The following is a 20,856-nucleotide window of genomic DNA, read 5'->3' on the forward strand; positions in this document are numbered from 1 at the left end:
AATTTTTCTATCTTGGCACCACCATGCAGTGTTGGCGCCGCTTTGATGATTGGCAGCATGTTGCAACTCATTTGGGCATGACTGTACTTCGTGCAACCGTATGTGATCTTTGATCACACTTGCAAATGTCGGCGTTATGTTCTGTATCTCTGCGTGCATGATGGCATAACAGCAGGTGTGGGAAAAAAGAATACTTCATTAGTTTTTCTCTTCTCTTTTCACTAATGATGCTGTGCACAATGCGATGATTCCACTTCTCTGTGTTCATATGTTACAGTACTCGCATTTACCCTACTCATACATTACTGGAGACTGTTCACGAGTGCCTTGGCAGCTACACATTATACTATTTACTAATTTGTTCAGTTATCAAGTTGGTTAGTCATCTAGTTATTTTGCTAGTTAGTTAGCAAGTTGGTTTTTTTGCAAGATAGTTACCTAGCAAGTTAGTTGTCACTGCCGTCTTGGCAACCAAGCCTTGAGCAGGAGTAGGTGTTATGGTTCAAATGTTATCTCTTCATCGAGGATAAAAAATTTCAAAAAGTGCCTGTAGGGACAGTTGCGTACATACACCTACAATATTGCCACACACTTCCATGTTCTGTTTTAGGCATCAGGACAATGGTTTTTCGGAGGGGGGCAATGCCACATGTGCTTCTCTTTCTAATTTTATGTAACCAGCCCGTTACACCTGTAACCACTGCCTCACGCAGGCTGTGCCAGAATGTCTTGGAACGTTCCCGATTATTTAGGAATCTTTCAATAAGATTGCATGCATAACGCGAACAATACAGTTTGTTATAGAGCTAACACGAGCATGAGCATGTATAAAAGCTGACACATTTCACACACAAGCAGACTATTCATTGACCGACGACCATGTGTGCCTATATTGTTGCACTGAGTGTGTAATTCTTTTTCTGGGCACAAGTTCGCCCAATAAAGAGTTCGATCATTAGCGTGTGTGATTGCTTTTCTTCACCGTCGCAACCACGTGACTAAATCAAGTCATATATCTCGATAGATCAACAGGGGAGGCTGTCTTTACCTAACTTTGACTATCACCTTACGCATTTGGGCTAGTTTGTTCATGATTACGAGTGAAAAACAGCACTAAAAGGACGAGACAAGCACAGCACAGCGCTGTGGTCTTGTGTCCTCCTATATCTTACAGTGGTTTTCACTCAGTTTTCCATTATCTTTTATTTGTCGCTGCAGTTCGCAGGAACGCTTCTTGCGTGAGCTGCGGGCATTGGACATCCCGCATGAGGTTCGGAGGCTCAACGTGGGCGACTTCGTTTGGGTGTGCCGGTCGGAGGGTGGCATACATGGTCGGCGCGAGTGGGTTCTCGGCCCCCTGGTGGAAAGAAAGCGAACTGACGACCTAGCAAAGAGCATCGTGGACGGCCGATTTCACGAGCAGAAGGTGAGGGCAAAAAGCAGCCGTGCCTCTTACAAGGAGTGAGAACTACACTCGGACCTCATTATAACAAAGTCACATCTGCCACGAAAGTAAGTTCGTTATATCCAAAACTTCGTTATAAACGTTTATTTGTAGCACTGTATTTATGGCAAGACTATTTTTCATTTACTTCGTTATAAACGATGATTCGTTATATCAGGGTTTGAGTGTATTTGGGAGGTGAAATCGCGTTCACTCTGGCGCCCCAATGAAGTCATGACACCGCTCTGCCCTGTGTCGGATGAGCAGGATCACATAAGTTGAACATGTTTGCAGTACACAACACACACTAAAGTTCGATAAAGAGATCGCAATGCGTGTGCAGAATTCTATTTGAATAGGCCTGCCATTTTAGGGCTGTTCACTGCCGATTCACATGCGTGCGCCCTCTGCTATGATATTACTGATGGTAGCTTGTTTCATCGGCAGCACCTCATGTAACTGGGACAGCGTTCAATTATAACTGTGATCACAATGCTCTTCACTTTTGTTTCCTAGTACTGCCGATTGAAATCCAGGAAGAATCTGCAATAAATAGGACAGTAGTATGTGGTGTAATTTCTTAGCATTACGTTCGGAAAGTGCATGTAAATGATGGAAACTCACCGGAAGCGTGATCTGGCGTGCTGCAACATGAACTGCATTTCCTTTTTGCCCAACCATGATGCTGTCACCTGACCTGCATATGCCTGTACTGGCCTGATGGATTCCTTTCCTGAAATATTTCTTTCTCCACAGCCTTTTCTAGATCTGTCAAAAGACATGCGACATATTTGACGAGTTGCACTAGTTCAAACTGGTGCACCATTTGGTTCAATCATCCTTGCACCTGTGTGCTTTGATATGCACAGGTGTGATTTGTAGAAGATGTCATATAATTGCGAGATTTGAGTGCAACGTGCGCGTAGTAGGGTGTTGGACCAAAACTGAACTGAAAGCTGCACTTAAGGGTTAAATATGAAAGGCTTACATAACAAATTTAAGCAGGCATGAAATGGCTAATACTAAAATTAAAGACAACACGACCTGAGGGGACCAATAGATTAACAGAGCAGCAGAAAATCCTACCAGCAAAGGGCGCTTGAACGTGATGGGAAGCATCATTCCGTGCCAGCAATACGCCGAACATTTTTACCCAGTACATTGTGATACCACACAAGCGTTACTTGCTGTATTGAGAGTTGTGTGTTTACTGTTTACTTACTGTACGGTATAAAACGAACATAGCCAAAATGAATTACTGCTTCAAATAGGTGCAGAAAACAGTAGCTACATCAAAAGAATGAGAAACGAATCATGCAGTATAACCGTATAAACAAACTGTTCATTCGAAGTCTTTCTATCTTGGATTGTTTCCACAATTTTCACCACAGATTTGAAGGATGAATCTATTCCTGCTTCCGATTTTGTCACTGTCGTGGCTCCAGTCCCGTAGCCACCGTTCCTGTGTTGGAGTGTATCACCGCTCTCTGAACAAATAAACAAATTTCTAGTGTCGGACATAACCACCAAAAGTCCCTTGTGTCACTGCTCAATATGAATCGCCGGCGTCGAATGGAGGAGTTGACGTTACCATCTCGGCTGCCGATTTCTGTGTATCAGCAGGCATCCGAGAGCTCCGTGGCCGTGAGATATAGCAACAGCTCTAGCTTACTGTACATTTATTTATTGTCAAAGTATATACAATTCACTTTTCATCTGTAAGCCGTTAAGTAATCAGAATAGGTGATCTGATGTCCATTACTAAGGTACTCAAACCTCATTATAACAGTCACATAAGCCACGAAAATAGCTTCGTTATATCCAAAAATTCGTTATAAACATTTATTTGTAACACTGCAGCTATGACAAGACTATTCTTCATTTACTTCGTTATAACCGATAATTCGTTATATCCGTGTTCGTAATAACGAGGTTTGAGTGTACCCACAAACCACCACAGAGGGTGCGACTCCAGTTTCTCAGTTTCGTTGTTTCCTCGCTTACAAATGCTCTGTTCTCGCCAGGAACGGTGATTTGGTTATTGCGTAAGCCTAATCCTTCAATCTAGCTCAATTTAATATTTCTCTTTAGTGTCCCTTTAAGCTCGATAAAGAGTCATGCACAAAAAAAGGAAAATAACGCAGGATTTTATCATACTGGTACAACATATAAAACAATAAAATCAAACGCTCTCCCACCTAGAATTGTGTAATCTCCGCAAGAGGCCTCAATTTTGTGCCTGCACGTTGCAAAGCGAAGTGTAGGAGCGGGCGATGCCGTAACAGACACTGCGCACGCTCTAGAACTTGTCGCGTCACTGGGGTGTGCATCGCAGACGGCACCACCACACATCCTCACCCTCAACACAAAAGTTACTTTTGTGTTGTCTAGTACCATTTCATTACAATGAGATTCACCTGTACCGGTCATATTATGCGCCTGCTTTTGATGTTCGATGAGCAAAGATACAAACATTTGCTCTCTCATTCAGGTGCGACTCGGTGCATCGGGCATCAAGCCAGTGGTCTACCTCATCGAGGAAACGGGCGGGAAGTCCACTTCCTGCATCTCCGACGCCGCCTTGGAGCAGGCATTCTAAACACGCAGGTGGGGGAACCACGTTCCCAAGCTCTGTCATTCTTGAAAGCTCCTCATTTCTATCGTTCTTCACTTCGTTGTGTCGTCTATTAGCTCTTCGCTGCATAGTTCATATGTACTGTGGGTCGTTATACACATGTGCGAGAAAGAAATTCAAAGTTATTGTTATTTAGTGCATTTTTTTTTTATTGTTTTACGTCAAATACTCTCAAAGGCCATAACGGCACCTCCACCCGATGGTGAGAGAACTCATGCGACCAGTAATGGCAATCATCACACCGCAAAATGAGGACGTCCTGTCCTGTATATGGAGTTTCAAATAGCAAGGACGCCAATATAGTCGTCACACACCGACATGCCATGCTTTCTCATTTGCCACCGTGGTGGTACAGTGGTTATGGTGCTCAGCTGCTGGCGCGACAGATGCAGGTTCGATCCCGGCCGTGGCGGACACATTTCAGAGGAGACGAAATGCTAGAGGCCTGTGTACTTAAATTGAGGTACACGTTAGAGAACCCCAGCAGGTCGAAATTCCCAAAGCCCTCCACTACGTCGTGCCTAATAATCATATTGTGGTTTTCGCACATAAAGCCGTGGAAATTGTTAATTAGTGCTTTCACATTCAATGCAAGTAATGTGCACCAGAAGGTAAACTTAGGTGCGTGGATAATAATTTTTACCTTGACAACTTGCAGCACTGATTAGACAAGGACGGAGGGAAGGAGATCACGGAATGATCACGTGTCATGATCCTCTTTCCTCTGTGCTCATCTAATTAGCGCTGTAAGTTGTCGACGGCGCAATTAAGGATACTTGTTTCTGTAACCTTTTTGCCACGCAGACACTCAACATCTTACAGACACAACTGCCTCCGCATAATTTACTCACCGCACTAGTCCGTCTCCCAACAAACAAACCTGGTTGTTCAGAGTCCTTGAGTCAAGGTGTGTGACTGGACTATAGCTGCTATTCCATGATTGCATAAACAGTGCGGAAGGGATACAAATAACATGGGACTGACAAGGGCTGGAGCTGACTTCCAACTAACCTTTATTGCAAGTGCAAGTGGCGTCGGTCTAATGTGATGAGGTTTATTGATGGAATGAGGTCGCGACGAAAAGGGACCGTACGCTGACACAGTGCAAGGCTGGCAAAGGCGGCACAGGCTCTCGCGCAATCAGAACGCGGGTCGTCTTTCGTCCTCTTTCACAGGCGCATACTCGTTTGTGCATCTGCTCCACTACACAAGGAATATGAAAAAAGAAAAGATATCGCGCACGTGCTCACACCAAAAGCCTGTGCATGATGTCAGGGATAAAACAAAAATCAAGAAAGCAGCAAAAAATCAAGCAAAATTATGACGAGGTAACACGTGTAGTAAAGAATCCAGGCATTCAATTTCTTTGTCAGTCAAAGCAATCGTGCAGTCCTTGAAATGTTCTGAATTCTGCGCGTTGCCTTCAGGTGTCGAACGGTTTCCTGATCAAGTGGACGCGCGACCCCAGAGACACCGCCTGCTTCCTGGGCATCACCACGTGTCACCTGCAGACCAAGAAAGCTGCAGCAACGTCATCTGCCGAGTTCCTTGAGGGGAAGCCTACCTGGGAGGACTTCAATGCAGGAGGAGTGAAGAGCCGGGTAAGCAAAGACTACTGCGTCCTTTACATCTTGAAAAAAAACATCCTTTACGTCTTGAATCTACGTTTACTTGTTCTACAGGTAATCTGCATGTTTACTTCCAAGGATATGGGCCCCAAGATCATTTGCAAGTCGCAACCAATACGAAGCCCAAACGACATTCACGTCACTGGAAACAGTTCACCTTCATTGTTACAGTCATCAGAGGATCGTGACAAGTTATCACTTAGGCTTGGACAACAACATTGTGCTAACTGAATATAGGCATTACGCTCAAACCTCATTATAACAAAGTCACGTCTGCCACAAAAATAATGTCGTTATATCCGAAAATTCGTTATAAACATTTATTTGTAACACTGTATCTATGACAAGATTATTAGTCATTTTACCCCGTTATAAACAATAATTCGTTGTATCTGTGTTCGTTACATTGAGGTTTGAGTGTATTATACATGCGGAGGTATCAGCTGCGAGAGAGCAGTGTTGCACGTTTTCTTCATTTCACAGCCTTGAATTGGATGAAAAGCGGTTCCAGTATTGGGCTACCCTACCACTTGGTATGTATGCTGAGTCATTCAAGAAATCGAGTACGGAATGCAAATGCCACAGAGCGGGTGTGTTAGGCCCATAGTGTTAAAGAGCTGTCCTCTAGTGAGGCTAACGGACAATAACTACGGAAATAAATTTCTCATTCTGGGTAGTAAACTTTTCAGTGACCATATACTAAGACAGAGATGTTGCCATAATAGTATCACTGGTTGGCTGGTTGAGGAAAGGTTGCCAGGAGGTCACTTCAGTCATTGGACATGCGAGGTTCTACATTGGGCAAAGTTGCACTGTTGCCAAAAGTGACCAGCTCGGAATATGGCCCTGGATTTCTTCTCTCTCTCTCCCTTTTTTATTATTTTATTTCCCTGCTTTCCAAAATTACCCGCTTTGTTTCTGGCTGCTTCGATCATGTTTCATTTGGGCAGATGGTGTCATAGGCAGGATCAGCTTACGTGTAGCGATACGTACGCTCGCCTGTCTCTTTTAGCGTTGTTTCTTTTATTAATTTGCTTTTAAATCTTTTCCTTGGCTCCTTGCAGGGCCTTCAAGTACGTGAAATGTTGGCCCTAAACCTCCTCCAAGTCAAGGGCCTTTCACTCGACAAGGCGATGCCTCTGGTGGAAAGGTACCCAACGCCTATAAGGTAAGCATCGCCTGTTTCCCTCATGTCGAATGGTGTCCAATGTAACGGCAGAGGTTACAGTGTTCGTGAATGGTTTGTTTTTGTAGTCATGCTTTTATTATATTACAGCGGTTGTACTTGTAGCCGTAAACATTTTGTGCCAAATGCGCCAAACACGTAAGCTGTGGTCAAGGTAGTAGTACATTGCAGCAGTTGCAGCACCTACCAAATTAAAACCGCTACAAGTGCTCGAACATTGCAATCAGTGCCACATGCAGAGTTAGTCTGAAATGGCACTCCCTTACTCTCTCTTTTAGTCTTCACAATCGGTGCTGGCTTCTGGCTTGTCTTGGCTTATCCCACTAGTACTCTATAATTTGAGGGTTAGTTTCCTAGGGTGCGAATTCATGGCAAGTTTTGCTGTTCTTTTTTTTTCCAGGTTGTTTGAAGCATTCGAGAGAGCTGCCTCCGATCCTCGTGGTAGATCAGCTTTCCTGAAGGACTGTGGGTAAGACAGGTCACTTGCATAGTTGAGCTCATTGCCATGGTAACCAGTCTTAAATTTCATGTAACCCGTCAAACACGAGATTCATTTGAGTACTGATTGAGTCGATTTGTTTGCGTCTGTGGTGTTCACAAGGGTGGTAATTCGTGCTAGGAGGTTGTTCATGATCATAAAAAACAACGCAAAAACAACGGGCGAACTCACAATGTCTGTGGTGTTATCAGAAACTTGTGGCACCAGTACAGGCGAAATGCATTTTGGTTTTATTGATGCATTTTATTTGCCTCCCCAAATGTTGACTTGACGTCTCAACTCATTGAGTGCCATTTCAGCTGCAGAAGCAAGGGGACGGGCTGTTTCTTATGCGTTACGCATGATAACACTCAGTCTATCCAGAAGTTCACCATCTATAAGTCATTATTGTAGATGAAAGGCAAGGAAATTTAAGCACATGGTAACATCCTAGCCACACCAAAGAGCACCCGTAGATATGCGTTTGATCAGTCACTGTTCATCTTGAATGAACTTGTACAGCACGAAACACAGCGCGGACGACAAAGAAGCAGACACAGACATGGTTGTCATCTGTGTTGACATGTTATCGAGTCAACCAACAAGTCAGTAACAAGTCGACGAGTATCAATTCAACCAACTATACTCGGTGACAACATTTCTTGGCAGTACTGTGGAAGCTACAAAACTGAAACGCATGCCTGCTACCGCACCCAGAAATAGTACTTAAGTTTACTGATAATTTTCTCATTTGTCTCGCTGAAATAAATGCTGCTTTATTTATTATGAGACTCAAACAGTTGCGGGAAGTGGTAGGTAAAATGCAGTTATTGTTCACTTTTCAAGAATGCCTTCCTTTTCTTTCCATTTCTTAGACAGCACCACCTTTTCAGCACGGCCGTTTTTCAAAGTAAACATGGCGTCCATGACGCAGTGGGTCAGTGCGCTGCCGCAAACGCGCTGTTTATTTCTCCAAGAAAAATATACTCGTAATATGACACTAAAATGTACACCGAACAATCGAAATGTTTCTCCCATTCACATTTTTCGTGTATATAATTTTCTAAACGCGTTAACGATGCGAGTGAGCAAAACCGAAATCAGCCGCAAGCTGCCGTACTACTTGCGGAGCAACACGAATGTGCGAGAGTCCCGCCTCCGTAGCCTTTGCTCCACTGTCGAGATAAGTTGTCGCCGAGTATAGTAAACAACAAGTCCTACACTTTTTTTCACGCAGGATCCCTGGCAAAGCCTTGCACGACAAGTTGTGGACTCTCTATGGAAGTTCTGAACCGTTGCAGTGAAAGATGGAATCGGGGGAATCACAATTAATCACTGAAAAAAAAAAGAAATTTATTAAAGAGAAGATTACATATTTATATATCACAAGAGTAGCATCGTCTCCTCACTGTCGCTCCTTCCATCATCAGAAGAAACACATCAACTTCAAACTGACGACAGAGCGGAATTCTCATTTCGATTCTGGCCTCTGCATTTTGTTGCTGTTTGCAGGAGAAATGTCCGAAATAAATGTTTTTTGTTCGTTGAAGTTTTATTGGCCTCTGTATGGATGTTTTCATGTGTGCATGTGCGAACCAATACATTATTCACCTAAAAATTATGAAGTGTAGTACTCATGGATTGAAACATGTTAACTTAGGGCTAAGTAATGTACATACTTTCTTTTCCAGCATCTACAGTTTGTATCACATTGGTGTAATTTTCGCTCTAACAATTACATCAGAGCAAACATTACATTTAGCGGCCAGATTTTGCAGCGACATGATGTGGTTATCACGAGCAGCTGCTCATAGCAGTCGTTATACTAAGAAAACAATGTTGTTTTTCAATGTGTCAGTAGTGCACATAATCATGAGCAGGTATAGCACTCAATTTTTTCTGTTGCACACTTCTAACCATAGCACATGGTGATGTATATTTTGAGCCCTCTGTGCGCATTATTTTGACCACAAAATAGGATTCCGAGCAACTGTTCTCACTGCATCCACTGTTATTGAAAAAATGACGTATTATGATCCAACATGCGAATCGTATAGCTGCAACAGCGCGCAAAAGCATTGTCGCCGAGTCTGGCGTAACGTAAAGAGAGTTGGTCACGAGTACACGGCACTGTTTTCCTGCTGCAATAAATGCCGGGTACGTGAAAAACTGAAAGGCCGTGTTTTTTGTATTTGTAGTTGGTCGGCTCATCAAGGAAAACTAAAAGACCTTTGGAATGATGGAATGCATGCGCGAAATTTCGCGTCACCTTTCATCGGGTTGTTGATTTGCAAATAAGAACATCAACTTGAAACAGTAAGCGCAATGATATAATGGATCATACTCGCTTGAACGAACTCGTCGATATAGCGAACACGATTTGCGCGCGCTTTCTGAAACCGAAACCAATAACCTGCTCGTTTTCTGTTCAACGTGAGAGGTTTATTTATCTCGAACAATTTATAGATGCTCACTTAAGCCGTAATGCGAGCTTATTGAGGCTGTCAGCTTTACGCTACAGTGTTCAATTTATTTTTTTTAGCAAGTTAGTACTGTTACATAACGCTTGGTGGCGGTGCGTTCGCTTCGGCCAGCTCCACGCAGCATTTCGGTGAATGCCGTGTCCAGCTGTTTACAGGGACCGTGAGGAGCCGTTTATTTCGGAAGGCGGGCTCAGGGCCTCAACACCGGCACCATGGTTTTAGCCGACTTGGGCCGCAAGATCACCAACGCATTGCGGTCGCTCAGCAATGCGACCATCATAAATAAAGAGGTGGGTAACTAACCCAACGTCGGACGATGTCTTCCCCGCTTCAAGGCCTACTTCAATTCCGTGTGCCGGCCCCGCGAAAAGCACGAGAAACGTGTTTCTGTCGATCCCTTACTGAATGCGTATTCCGTTAAGTGCTGTGTTTTTTCCTGAGAACGCTACCTGTGTAAGCCAGTGACGTTTCGGTAAGCTGGTAGAGCTGGCCTACGTCCCAACCGATGTCTAGTTCACAGCGCTGAGTTATCTTTCGCGTGCATCGCGCGTATGACAGCTGGTGCTTTCAAAAGAGCCGAGAAATTCCTTGCCGGTTTGGACGCGAAAACGCAGGCACGGCGCAAGTTGCAGCGTTGGTTTTTGGGAAACAACTGTCGCTAACTAAAACATCGTAATCGCATTGAGGCCTTGGTACGGTACGTTTGAAACACCGCTGATCGCACGTGATAAGATGTAATTAACGGCGTGATAGTTCATCAGCGGACGTTCTCGAAAGTGACTGAAAGTATTTCCCGTACACTCGTTCGAGAGATTCGCGTTTCGTGTGCGGGAGCCTAGAAATAAGATGTCGGTCAAGTTTGCTCATTTGCATAGGACGCGTAGCGTGTTTCACGTCGTGGCTCTGCTGTCGTAACATGCTTCGTTTTGCTTCGCATCGCAGGTTCTAGATTCTATGCTAAAGGAGATATGCACGGCACTTCTAGAAGCTGACATCAACATCAAGCTCGTGAAGCAGCTCAGAGAAAATGTCAGGTGAGCTCAAAGGTGCAACGCGTGGTCTTTCGACATTTCCAAGCTGCATGGCGCATTCGTTTTGTATGAAATTTTCTTTGCGAGCACACTTAATGATGGTGTTGATATTATGCGGATTTTGCGATTTACTGTGACATGTTATTCCTTTGATGTCATTGGTGGCCTTATTATTCTTGCTGTTCTATTGCGAAACCTGTTGCCATGTGTCAGGCATGAACGCGTTTAACTTACCGTGTTTGGGATTTGCTCTTTCCACATGATGCCAGTAGATGTGTGAAAACGCAAGACATTCCTCCTTAATTAGCTAAATAGAAACCCATCAATCACAACTTGACATTTCCAAAAGCTGAAGTAAAGTTTTGTCCTCCTTTGAATGTGTATTTGTTTTACTGGATGTATTTCTTGCTGTGAAAAACCGTTAGTTTCCCTGTGAAAACTCTAGCAACTCGCATATTTGAGCCTTGTGTTTAATATACATTGCCAAATCTAAATATTTTGGGCTAGTGCTGATGTTCATTGATTCATTTATGTGCAAAGGCATTTTGGTATGTTTAGTAAAACATCACTCTACTGTGCCACCCAAGGCGAAGCTTTATTCTTTAATGCAAATGTGTATAATGGTCTACAGTTAAAAGGAACATGTATGTGTAGAATGTGTGAATTTTATCCTGTGGAATGCGCACAATTTCCTGAGGGGATTTGCAGGAGATGACATGTTATAAGTGGTGCTGGCGTCATTCTACGCACTTTTTCCGTGCATTGGCACAACTTCACCATACGTGGACATCTAGAGTGCTACCACAGTGAAGGACACACAACACATAAGCGTTCCCTTTAACATTTGACCACACTGTACCTACTTTTGCTGTCCATTTCGTAATTGCACTGTCACTAGTTCTTCATGCAGACGTTTTCTTGCACTGAAAGCAGAAACATTTAGTGGCAAATTTCAAAATAGGATCGAACACCATTTACTTTCTTGTTTAAATTAAATACCTTTAATGTTACAAACTTCATGAGGTCCAATGAAGGAAACAAATAATACTTCATGTAGATTGAGGTTATGCATTCACAACCAGCTTAACAAGGAAATGTGTTTGATTAGATGTGTGCAAGGTATGACGCAGAGGGAAAAAAAACCAACTCTTGTATTTGGTCTGCAGTGCTTTAATCCTCTGTAATTACAGCAATTGTGATTGATGTCTGCATTGATGACAACTTTCAGAATGACCTGCCTTCTCTTTCTCCAACCCTGCTATCTTTTTGTACATATGCTTTATTTTCCCCGCCATTCTTCCTGCATATTTTCCCTTATATGGTTGTCGCACTAGTCACATTCAAACCTGATCAGGGTCGAATTCCTTGGCCGCGATTGGCTCGCTTGCACAAGCTGCCAAAATGAGCCATCACGGTGGAGAAATTCGATCCGGATTGAGCTATATTGTTACCCAAAATGGCCGTGTGATGCTGGCATTCCCATTACCCCCAGTGCAAGGTAGCAAACCAGATCACATGTCACATCACAAATCTCTTGTGTATTTTCTTGTTTGCTTTGTCTTGCTCTGACATCTGCTAAAGAAACGGAGGTGACTGCAGGTAATTATAGAAAGTTGCAAGCCAATGTTTCCACGCACCTGCAGATCTGTCATCGACATCGATGAGATGGCAGCCGGGCTGAACAAGCGGCGGATGATCCAGTCCGCCGTGTTCAAGGAGCTGATCAGGGTATGTTCCCTCGTCCCATTTGTTCCTTGTTCCGTGCATGGAGAGGAACCTCTCTGTTGGGAACTCGTATCTGGCGAAGCCATTGTAGAACAAATATAATGCAAGGAACACAGGATCAGACACCATAACTCATTGTGTATTCCCATGTTCTTCATGTTAACTTTATTTCTGTTATGGTGGCTTCATTGGGCTCAAATAAATCGTTTGTTCACTTAGCCAGAACTCTTTGGAGAGTGCCAGATGAACATGGTTAAAAGAAAAAAATCTAGCTCCCCAAATCCACGTTGTGTGCTCCACTACGTAATTTCTTGTGTTTTATGTCTGCCAGTGTAAAATTTATAACATTGCTGCTCTAATTTTATGTGTATAAAATTTATAACAATGTTGCTCTAATTTTGTTAATATTGTGCACACTTAACGACTTATAATGTTTCAAAGCTATCAGAAAAATTTTCACATTTGTGAACAGTTAGTGTTCATTCTGAAAACTGAATAAAAAAAATAGGACAGCATTCCATGCTTGAAGTTTCTTGTGTTTGCTTTCTCCTCAGAAGAAAAATGGTAAACAGAATGTATTGTAAGGGTTTATGGACCACAGTCCATTGTTCATGGTTAGAGTATGCATACAAACTACCTGTCATCACTGTTGAAATCCAAGGCTCTTTTCACAGGCATTTTTGTTATTGTTTGAATGCAAGTGTCTTTGCACAAGCATTACACAGGATATTGTGTTCAACTGTGACCATCTTGTCATTGGCAGTTGGTGGACCCCGGTGTCAAGGCATGGCAGCCGACGAAAGGCAAAAACAATGTCATCATGTTCGTCGGCCTTCAAGGCAGCGGCAAGACCACAACATGCACAAAGGTTAGTACTGCAGTCGAATCCCGCTACAACGAAATTTCCGCCACAACGAATAATTTTCGATTCTCCGTCAGCCGCCCATAGAAAACAATACGAAAAATGTCTCGTCACAACGAATACTTTCTCTGGGTATTTCCGCTTGAACGAAGTTTTCGGGAATGCCACCACATAAGGAAAAGGAGCTTCCCTAGGATTGCCGCGAAATTCTGCTAGAAATTCGACCATTTCTCGTTGCCAGAGCCGTGCGGCCGCATCGCAAGACCCGTGCCTTCATCGGAGACATGCTTTCTGCCACCACACGCACATCCCGGTAAATTATTCGCCATTGAGATGCTCGGCGACAGATCGTCCATCCGCCATGATGCTGCCGGCGGGTTTGATGCGCATGCGAGCCGCGGAAGAATCGTTCTAGAACTCTCGCCATTGTTTTGACGTAGCACTTGAAACAAAACTACTGCTTGTTGTCACAGGCCCTGCGATCGTGAATGACATCCACGGCGTTTTGAAGGCACACGCGCGGCCAGCGCGCACCTAGTCCAAGTGTAACTACATTCTGCCGCAACCGCTGCGAACACAAATGCGGTCGTGTTGACGCGATCATGGGCGACCACGAAAGTATGCGCGCCAACTCAAAGCAATGCTGCGGTCAGAACGGCGGTAGAAGCGATCACAGATAGCAACGACGCAGTTCTGAAGGCGCGCGCACGGCCAGCGCGCAAAGATTGAAAACGGAACTACCGTTTGCCGCAACCGCTGTGCAGAAAACCGCGGTCGCTATCGTCGCGATCATCGATAGTGAATACACTCAAGTACGCAGCTAACACACCGGAAGAAAGATTAAAGGCAATAAAGTCGTAAAATGGCACGAAACATTTCGGCTTTCCTTTCGCTTGCTTATGACTGTGGTAGTGCAGAGCTTCGGCGGCTTCGGCACTTCGTTTTCAGTTAGCCTCTTGCGAACTTTAGCACGCTCCTTCGCGACGATACGCGCTTGGAACGCTTCGAGGGTAGCCAGCATATAGTATTTGCTCGTGTATAACCCACGTGTATAACTCGCATGTTGACGCAAAGCCGCCTTCCTTGCATTACCGTGAAGCCAACTTGCGCACCAAAATTCGCGTATAACCCGCACCCCGAGTTTAGCGATAAACTTTCTGTATATTTTGTACGTGTTATCTAGAGAAAACACATTCACTCGGTGTGCGACCAAGTACGTCCAAGTTAGCGAGAGTTAAATGCAAAGGATAATGCATGCGCTTGCTGGGACCAAAGAACGAGTCATCATCATCAGATCTTCCTAACTTTTGTGGTCTATAGATGAAATTTCGCTGCAACTAAATTCCGCGACAACGAACTTTTTAGCGCGTCCCGTCATATTCGTTGTAGCGGGATTTGACTGTAGTAACCTCGTTAGCTCGCTCGCACCTGCTGTATAACACTTGACGTTGGTCAGGCGTATGGTTAGTACATGCAAGCGGAGCAGACGACATCAGGGGTGCGATTTTGTACGCATTCTTAAAATGAACAGAGGTGGTCCGTTCTATCCAGCCGCACGCGAATGGTCAATGTGAACCGTGACAGACGTCACGGCCCTACATTGACCAATCGTGTGCGGCTGGATAGAACGGACCGCCTCCGTTTGTTTTAAGAATGTGTACAAAATCGCGCCACAAATGACACTTGCGGACATGGCTAACGGCCATTGTGTTGATTTATAGTGAATACCTACATATATGCTGGACACATATGTGTAGTGCTGATACAGCAAAGCTTTTGTGACCCACTTTATCATTAATGTTTAGGTAACTGTTAACTCCATTATTCCGCTATAAAGCTCCATTATTACAGTGCTTTTGTGGCATACCATAACGATTACTGCAGCCTTCACACAACCCATTCAAAATGTGTGCCACGTGCAACAAATTCAGGTGCCGGAAAAAACGCAATACGAGAGAACACTAAATCGGGACATCGCAGTGACATGTGGGACAGTGGTGTGTAATTTCGACAAATGGGAGTTTTGTTTCAAATTTCGCTTCTAGCGATTAACTTCTTACCACAAGATTGACAAAAACAGAAAAAACATTCTCAGCTGCTGCCTCCTTAGACACAGCCTTGTTAGTCAAAGCTGTTTTAGTATTTCTCTGTAAGAGTCGCTGTTTGTGCTTGTCGTTCCCTGCTTCACGCTTGCACATTTTTGATGGCCCAAACGCACTTTAGGGCTTCTAACACTGGAACGACCCCAAAGACTGGGTGCGTGTCTTCAGTGGTCTTAATACAATTTCCTCCATCCTTCTCATTGCGAGGAAACACTTTAAAAGAGTTGAATGTTGGGCGAGTTGGTGTTTTCACATTAATATCATCCTGAGTAGCTCAACAAAACGGCACAACAGAAAGTAGTGGAATTGTTGTGCGTCACTATGGAATACCAACTAGCCCGGTCACACACCTTGTTGCAAGAAGTAAGCCAAAATGTTTGTGGTGTGTATCTCCCGTCCGCAGCTGGCGTACCACTACCTGAAGAAAGGCTGGAAGACGTGCCTGGTGTGCGCCGACACCTTCCGAGCCGGTGCCTTCGACCAGTTGAAGCAGAATGCGACCAAGGCGAGAATACCTTTCTATGGAAGGTGAGTGACCGCCTGCTTATTGTACGGAAAATATTGCATTTACATTACTGTAATGAGCCCTTCTTTACCTGCCACTGTGGTCTAGTGTTTATGGTGCTTGAACTTTCATGCTAAGGTGAAGGGATCGGATCCCGGCCGCGGCGGCCACATTTCGATGGAGGCAAAAGGCTTAAGGCTCGTGTGCTTATTAGATTTAGGTGCAAGTTAAAGAACCCCAGGTGGTCAAAATTTCCGGAGCCATGCTCTAGGTCGTCTCTCGTAATCATATCGTGGCTTTGGGGTGTAAAGCCTCGACAATTGTTATTATGAATGAGCCTTTCCATCTCCGAAAAGGGCTTACAGAGTACGACTCAAAAGCAGGAGTAAAAGGATGTCATCATCGCCGATAGTTTTCTCGTAATCTAATTCAATCTACGCATTCCCACAGCTTTGGAACCTCCTTTAGGCGTCACAGTTTCAATTATAACACCATGTTTCCGACATCATCATGACTGGCGGAGCCAGAGTTCTGTAGCGTTGGAATTAAATTTTTTTTAGTTGCATTGCATTGCCATGACACAATTCAATTCCAGTTTACTACAGACGGAGCTGATAATTAATGCATGAAAGCACTGAATAGCTAAATACTACCCGTGTGATAAATTTAAGCACGGGCAGAAGGGTAATCTTGCAGGAAGTATGATTTGTACTTAGCATTTTATTCAACACTCGATGCATACTGTACATGTGTATGTACAGTGAAGTGTCTATTATGAAGATGGATATAATGAACTATTGGTTACGAAGTGTGTGAAAAAGTAGTCTAGCTGCTATGTATTATGGTGTAACAGGCTTGTGCCTTTAATGAATGCCAGACATAAAGCTTTCTTCGTGTCATGTGCAACTTTGTTGTAATCAGGTTTGATTGTACTGTGTACTTCGGGCAGCAAAGCTGCCAACTGTGACAACAAACAGAAAACAAACGTTGCCTGTCCCTCCTAAGTAGGGAAGGGCGAATAGTAAACTTGAGGTTCGAAGCAAATAGTGATTTTGTCGAATAATTTCTAATCGAATAGTTGGAATAGTATATATCACACAATGTAAAGAAACATGAGCATATTTGTCATGGTTCAATTAGCTTGTGTATTCAGTTAGTAGGCGTGTGTGACTGTCGCTTTTTTGGTTTGAAGTGAAGTAGAAGCAAATTCAAGTAGGTGGCAGGATTTGAATAGTAACAGGGCCCAGGCAGTAAAATATGTTAAGTTTTCGGATTTGCTATATTTAGCGAACAAAAGCCCTCTCAAGACACGTTTCTAAACTTTTAAAAAAATTAATCGAGGTGAAGGTAATAAGTACAGTTTAACCTTGAAGTGTGTCTTCGCGGCAGTGCAGATTTTTCCTGGAAAGGTAGTTTCACGGCATAGCAGTCCTACGCTACAGTGAAACCGCCTTTTTAGGTGGGGGGGTGGGGTGACATGTGGTCAAATATACGTCAGTTCGTGTCGAAGCAAATTTGAATATTGTGATATTGCCACGCATGTTTTATTTTGAGGCATCTGTGTTTCACCCGCAAGGACTGTAAGCAACGCTCGGCGCAGGCCACGCAACAGTGTTCGAGAAGCTTTGCGATAACCTGAGATTATTCTGTTTAAGATTGCGCACAGGACGCGAATAGTCTAGAGCTTATGTGGCCACCAGCGATAACGCTGGGATCTTCAATGGGACATGTATAAAAGTTGACACGCTGTACCGCTTGTCAGATTTCTCAATGGCTGACGATGTTCACACCGCTATCAGTTTAGTGTGAATCGCTCGCATGTTGTCTTTTCATTTTCGGGCGCAGGTTCGCTCAGTTAAAAAGTTAAGTTTTGAACGAGCCGACTGCTTCCTTCATCAACATCACAACCACGTGACAATTGAATATTCGAAGTGCTCGGATACTCACCCATTCCTACTCCTAAGCTCTGTGTGTCGTGCTTTATCGACGAAATGAAAGCTCTCGCGAAAACCTGCAACGATAGTTTCTGTTCTGCCCTCGTAGTTACACGGATGGTCGACCCAGTGGTGATAGCTCAGGAGGGTGTCGAGAAGTTCAAGAACGAGGGCTTCGAGATCATCGTTGTCGACACGAGTGGCAGGCACAAGCAGGAGGACTCGCTGTTCGAGGAGATGTTGCAAGTGTCCAATGCCACCGTGAGTGCTTTCGCCAGCCGTCGTTCTGGTGTGTAACATCTCGTGCCGAGTGATAACTCTGTAACGATGATCCAGTTGAGAGATCATTACATGGCATCAGTAAAATGAAGTGCGTGTTCCAGTGTGGCACACCTTAATGCTATGGCGTTGAGGAGCCTGTGTCACAGAAAAATTCGCGTTGCCGTCACTTTCCGTGAGTGAAAAAATCCTGACAGATGTGCAGAGTAAAAACAAGTCAAAGAATGCTCTGACTGTCGCACAATTTCTCTGGGCAGCTCCTGCAAGCAAGGTAAAGTAAATGAGTTGATAAATTTTGGTCAGGATGAGTATGGAACCCAGGTCCTTCTGGGTACGAGATCAGCATGCTTCCCAAAGGCCGCACCGGCTTTGTGGTTCAAGCCAAATAAAGAACTAGCTAGAAAAAAGCACGCACTCCAGTGTGCTTTTTGTCATCTCTGCTCCTAGCGGCCTCCACAAGCAGCAGGAAATCTGTATTTACGCGCAGTATAGCAAGATGGCGCAACCTCCCACGGACCGTGCGAACAGAGCCTGATAATGTTATCGCTTTCTGCTCTTAAAGGCGAACCTTAACCTTCCTCTAACATTGACTTAATTGTTGGCTTATAGTGTTGCTTGTAAGTTTGCCTGCATGAGCGTGCATGCCGTGTTCATCTTCTGCTGATTATTTAATTGATGTTTCTCTTCATGTTTCTATAGAAACCAGACAACATCATCTTCGTGATGGACGCATCAATTGGTCAAGCCTGTGAAGCGCAGGTGAGCTCCTAATTGACTTAAGTTTCTCATGGTTGCTCAACTAAGTTGAGGTGTATTCACAATGGGACGGCAGTTGAAAGCCGACTGAAACGACATTTTAGGCCGCATAAGAAGCCTAGTTTGACAGTGTAGTGCGGGGTTGTCCTCACAGTGAGGCGGTGGTGGAAATTCTGCCCGCTGCTCCGCTTTACTGCCTGCCACTTTTGATAGATTGCCTGCCATTCTGATTGACCCCTTCGAAATGGGTACCTGAGGAACCAATAAACGGCAGCTATGCACACGCAACGCCGGCGAGCTATGCCTCCTGCCACCTGTTTATGTAAACAGCAGTCTGAACAGGTGACCTTGTGGTTTCAAAGATCGACAACTCCAGTGCCAGCGCTAGAACACAAGTGCCCTTGCGTCCATTTTCTGGGTGCATCATAAATTCCAGAAGTGTGTGACCAGAAATGAAATGGGCATTTGTGTCTAAAATGGATAGTTTGAAAACTTGAAATCATTAAAGTTAATAGTTATTATCCCCCTCCCCAATGACCACCACCATTCTCAAAATGTCCACCCCTAAAGAATTGCTGGCGAGGACCCTGGTGTAGACACAGAGGAACCATTTTATGGGAAAGATTCGTAATGGCATATCTTGCATCCAGCAGTAGGTAACATAAGTGTATGTGTGCCATTATTTAATCTATGGAGAAACAACACACTACCTGGTCGTGTTGCACTCAAACCTCATTATAACGAAGTTACATCTTACACGAAAATAACTTCGTTATATCCGAAAATTCGTTATAAACGTATATTCCTAGCGCTATGTATTGCAAGACTATTCTTCATTTACTTCGTTATAACCGATATTTCGTTATATCCATGTTCATTATATTGAGGTTTCAGTGTACGTGGCACAAGTGACGAAGCTGCCAAACCAAATGTATCGCTTTGCTAATTTTGCCGCGTCGCATCGTCGCAGGCACGTGCCTTCAAAGAAAAAGTGGACGTCGGTGCCGTCATCGTCACGAAGCTTGACGGCCACGCGAAAGGTGGAGGAGCTCTCAGCGCGTGAGTCATTGTTGGCAATCGTCCTCTCTAGTTCTCTTGGACACGGGCAAAAGACTGTGGGTTTGCAAACGGTACTAGATAAGAGCGTGATCTAGCTGACACATTTCAGCATAACACGTTTTTCATGAGGATGCATCTTGCTTTTCTTTTTTTCGCATGCAACGTCCCTTAGAAGCAGTTTACCCTCATTTGGGTAATGTGACGTTTGCACCCGAACTTAGTTATATGACTGCAGAAATGAAGCCTTGCTCGCGTTTCCAGCTTTATGTCCTAGTCTACTCATCTAAATGCCAATGCTCTTCAATGGACAATCATTGGGGCTCTATCACAGGTGCTCAATTTAGTAAAAAGAAGACCGCTTCTCTCCTTAATTTCCAGATGTCCTGTTTTTTATAACAGACCTTGAAAAGAAGAATAGTTAGTGCAAACTGATGAGCTATTTCAACGTTGTCAAACAAGAATGCGTTAACTCCAGTTTATGTACTGTCGAGTGTTGCTGCTCTGCGCATAATCATTTAACGCTGCACCAAGTTTCACTACTGTAAAGTTTGTCACCAAGTGATCCTTTCTTTGATACTTTTATTTTCATAGTCTGTAATTTTAGCCACCGTTACTTAAATACATTGCAAATAAACTATATGACCATGAAGTCCTTGTCTCTGAACGCAATACCCCGATTCACAGGAACTCTGTGAAACAACCTGCAGTGTCTTGAAAGTCAACAAACTGAGTGATCAACATTTTCAGCG

General features: G+C 44.0%; 1 protein-coding gene and 1 long non-coding RNA gene across 5 annotated transcripts in view; both read left to right on the forward strand.

Moving 5' to 3' along the window:
- The first annotated feature begins 5,539 nt into the window (after positions 1 to 5,539).
- LOC119373940 (uncharacterized) lies at positions 5,540 to 8,921 on the forward strand. The gene is made up of 4 exons (XR_005180025.2): positions 5,540 to 5,680; positions 6,772 to 6,875; positions 7,294 to 7,362; positions 8,609 to 8,921. It is a non-coding gene; the product is annotated as an uncharacterized LOC119373940 (long non-coding RNA).
- Positions 8,922 to 9,943: 1,022 nt separating this feature from the next.
- Positions 9,944 to 20,856, forward strand: part of LOC119374407 (signal recognition particle 54 kDa protein) — a 226,759-nt gene continuing 215,846 nt past the window's right edge. Inside the window, exons 1-5 of one of the 4 annotated variants that reach the window (XM_049411282.1) lie at positions 9,944 to 10,144; positions 10,797 to 10,888; positions 12,529 to 12,613; positions 13,374 to 13,478; positions 15,978 to 16,102. In XM_049411282.1, coding sequence (XP_049267239.1) covers positions 10,067 to 10,144; positions 10,797 to 10,888; positions 12,529 to 12,613; positions 13,374 to 13,478; positions 15,978 to 16,102 — 485 coding nt within the window. In that variant the 5' untranslated portion in view covers positions 9,944 to 10,066. The remainder of the gene's footprint in view (positions 10,145 to 10,796; positions 10,889 to 12,528; positions 12,614 to 13,373; positions 13,479 to 15,977; positions 16,103 to 20,856) is intronic. The other 3 variants (XM_049411280.1, XM_049411279.1, XM_049411281.1) reach the window with 3 other exon arrangements.

This window comes from Rhipicephalus sanguineus, chromosome 11 (genome assembly GCF_013339695.2).
Source record: "Rhipicephalus sanguineus isolate Rsan-2018 chromosome 11, BIME_Rsan_1.4, whole genome shotgun sequence".
NCBI classification, from domain to species: Eukaryota; Metazoa; Arthropoda; class Arachnida; order Ixodida; family Ixodidae; genus Rhipicephalus; species Rhipicephalus sanguineus.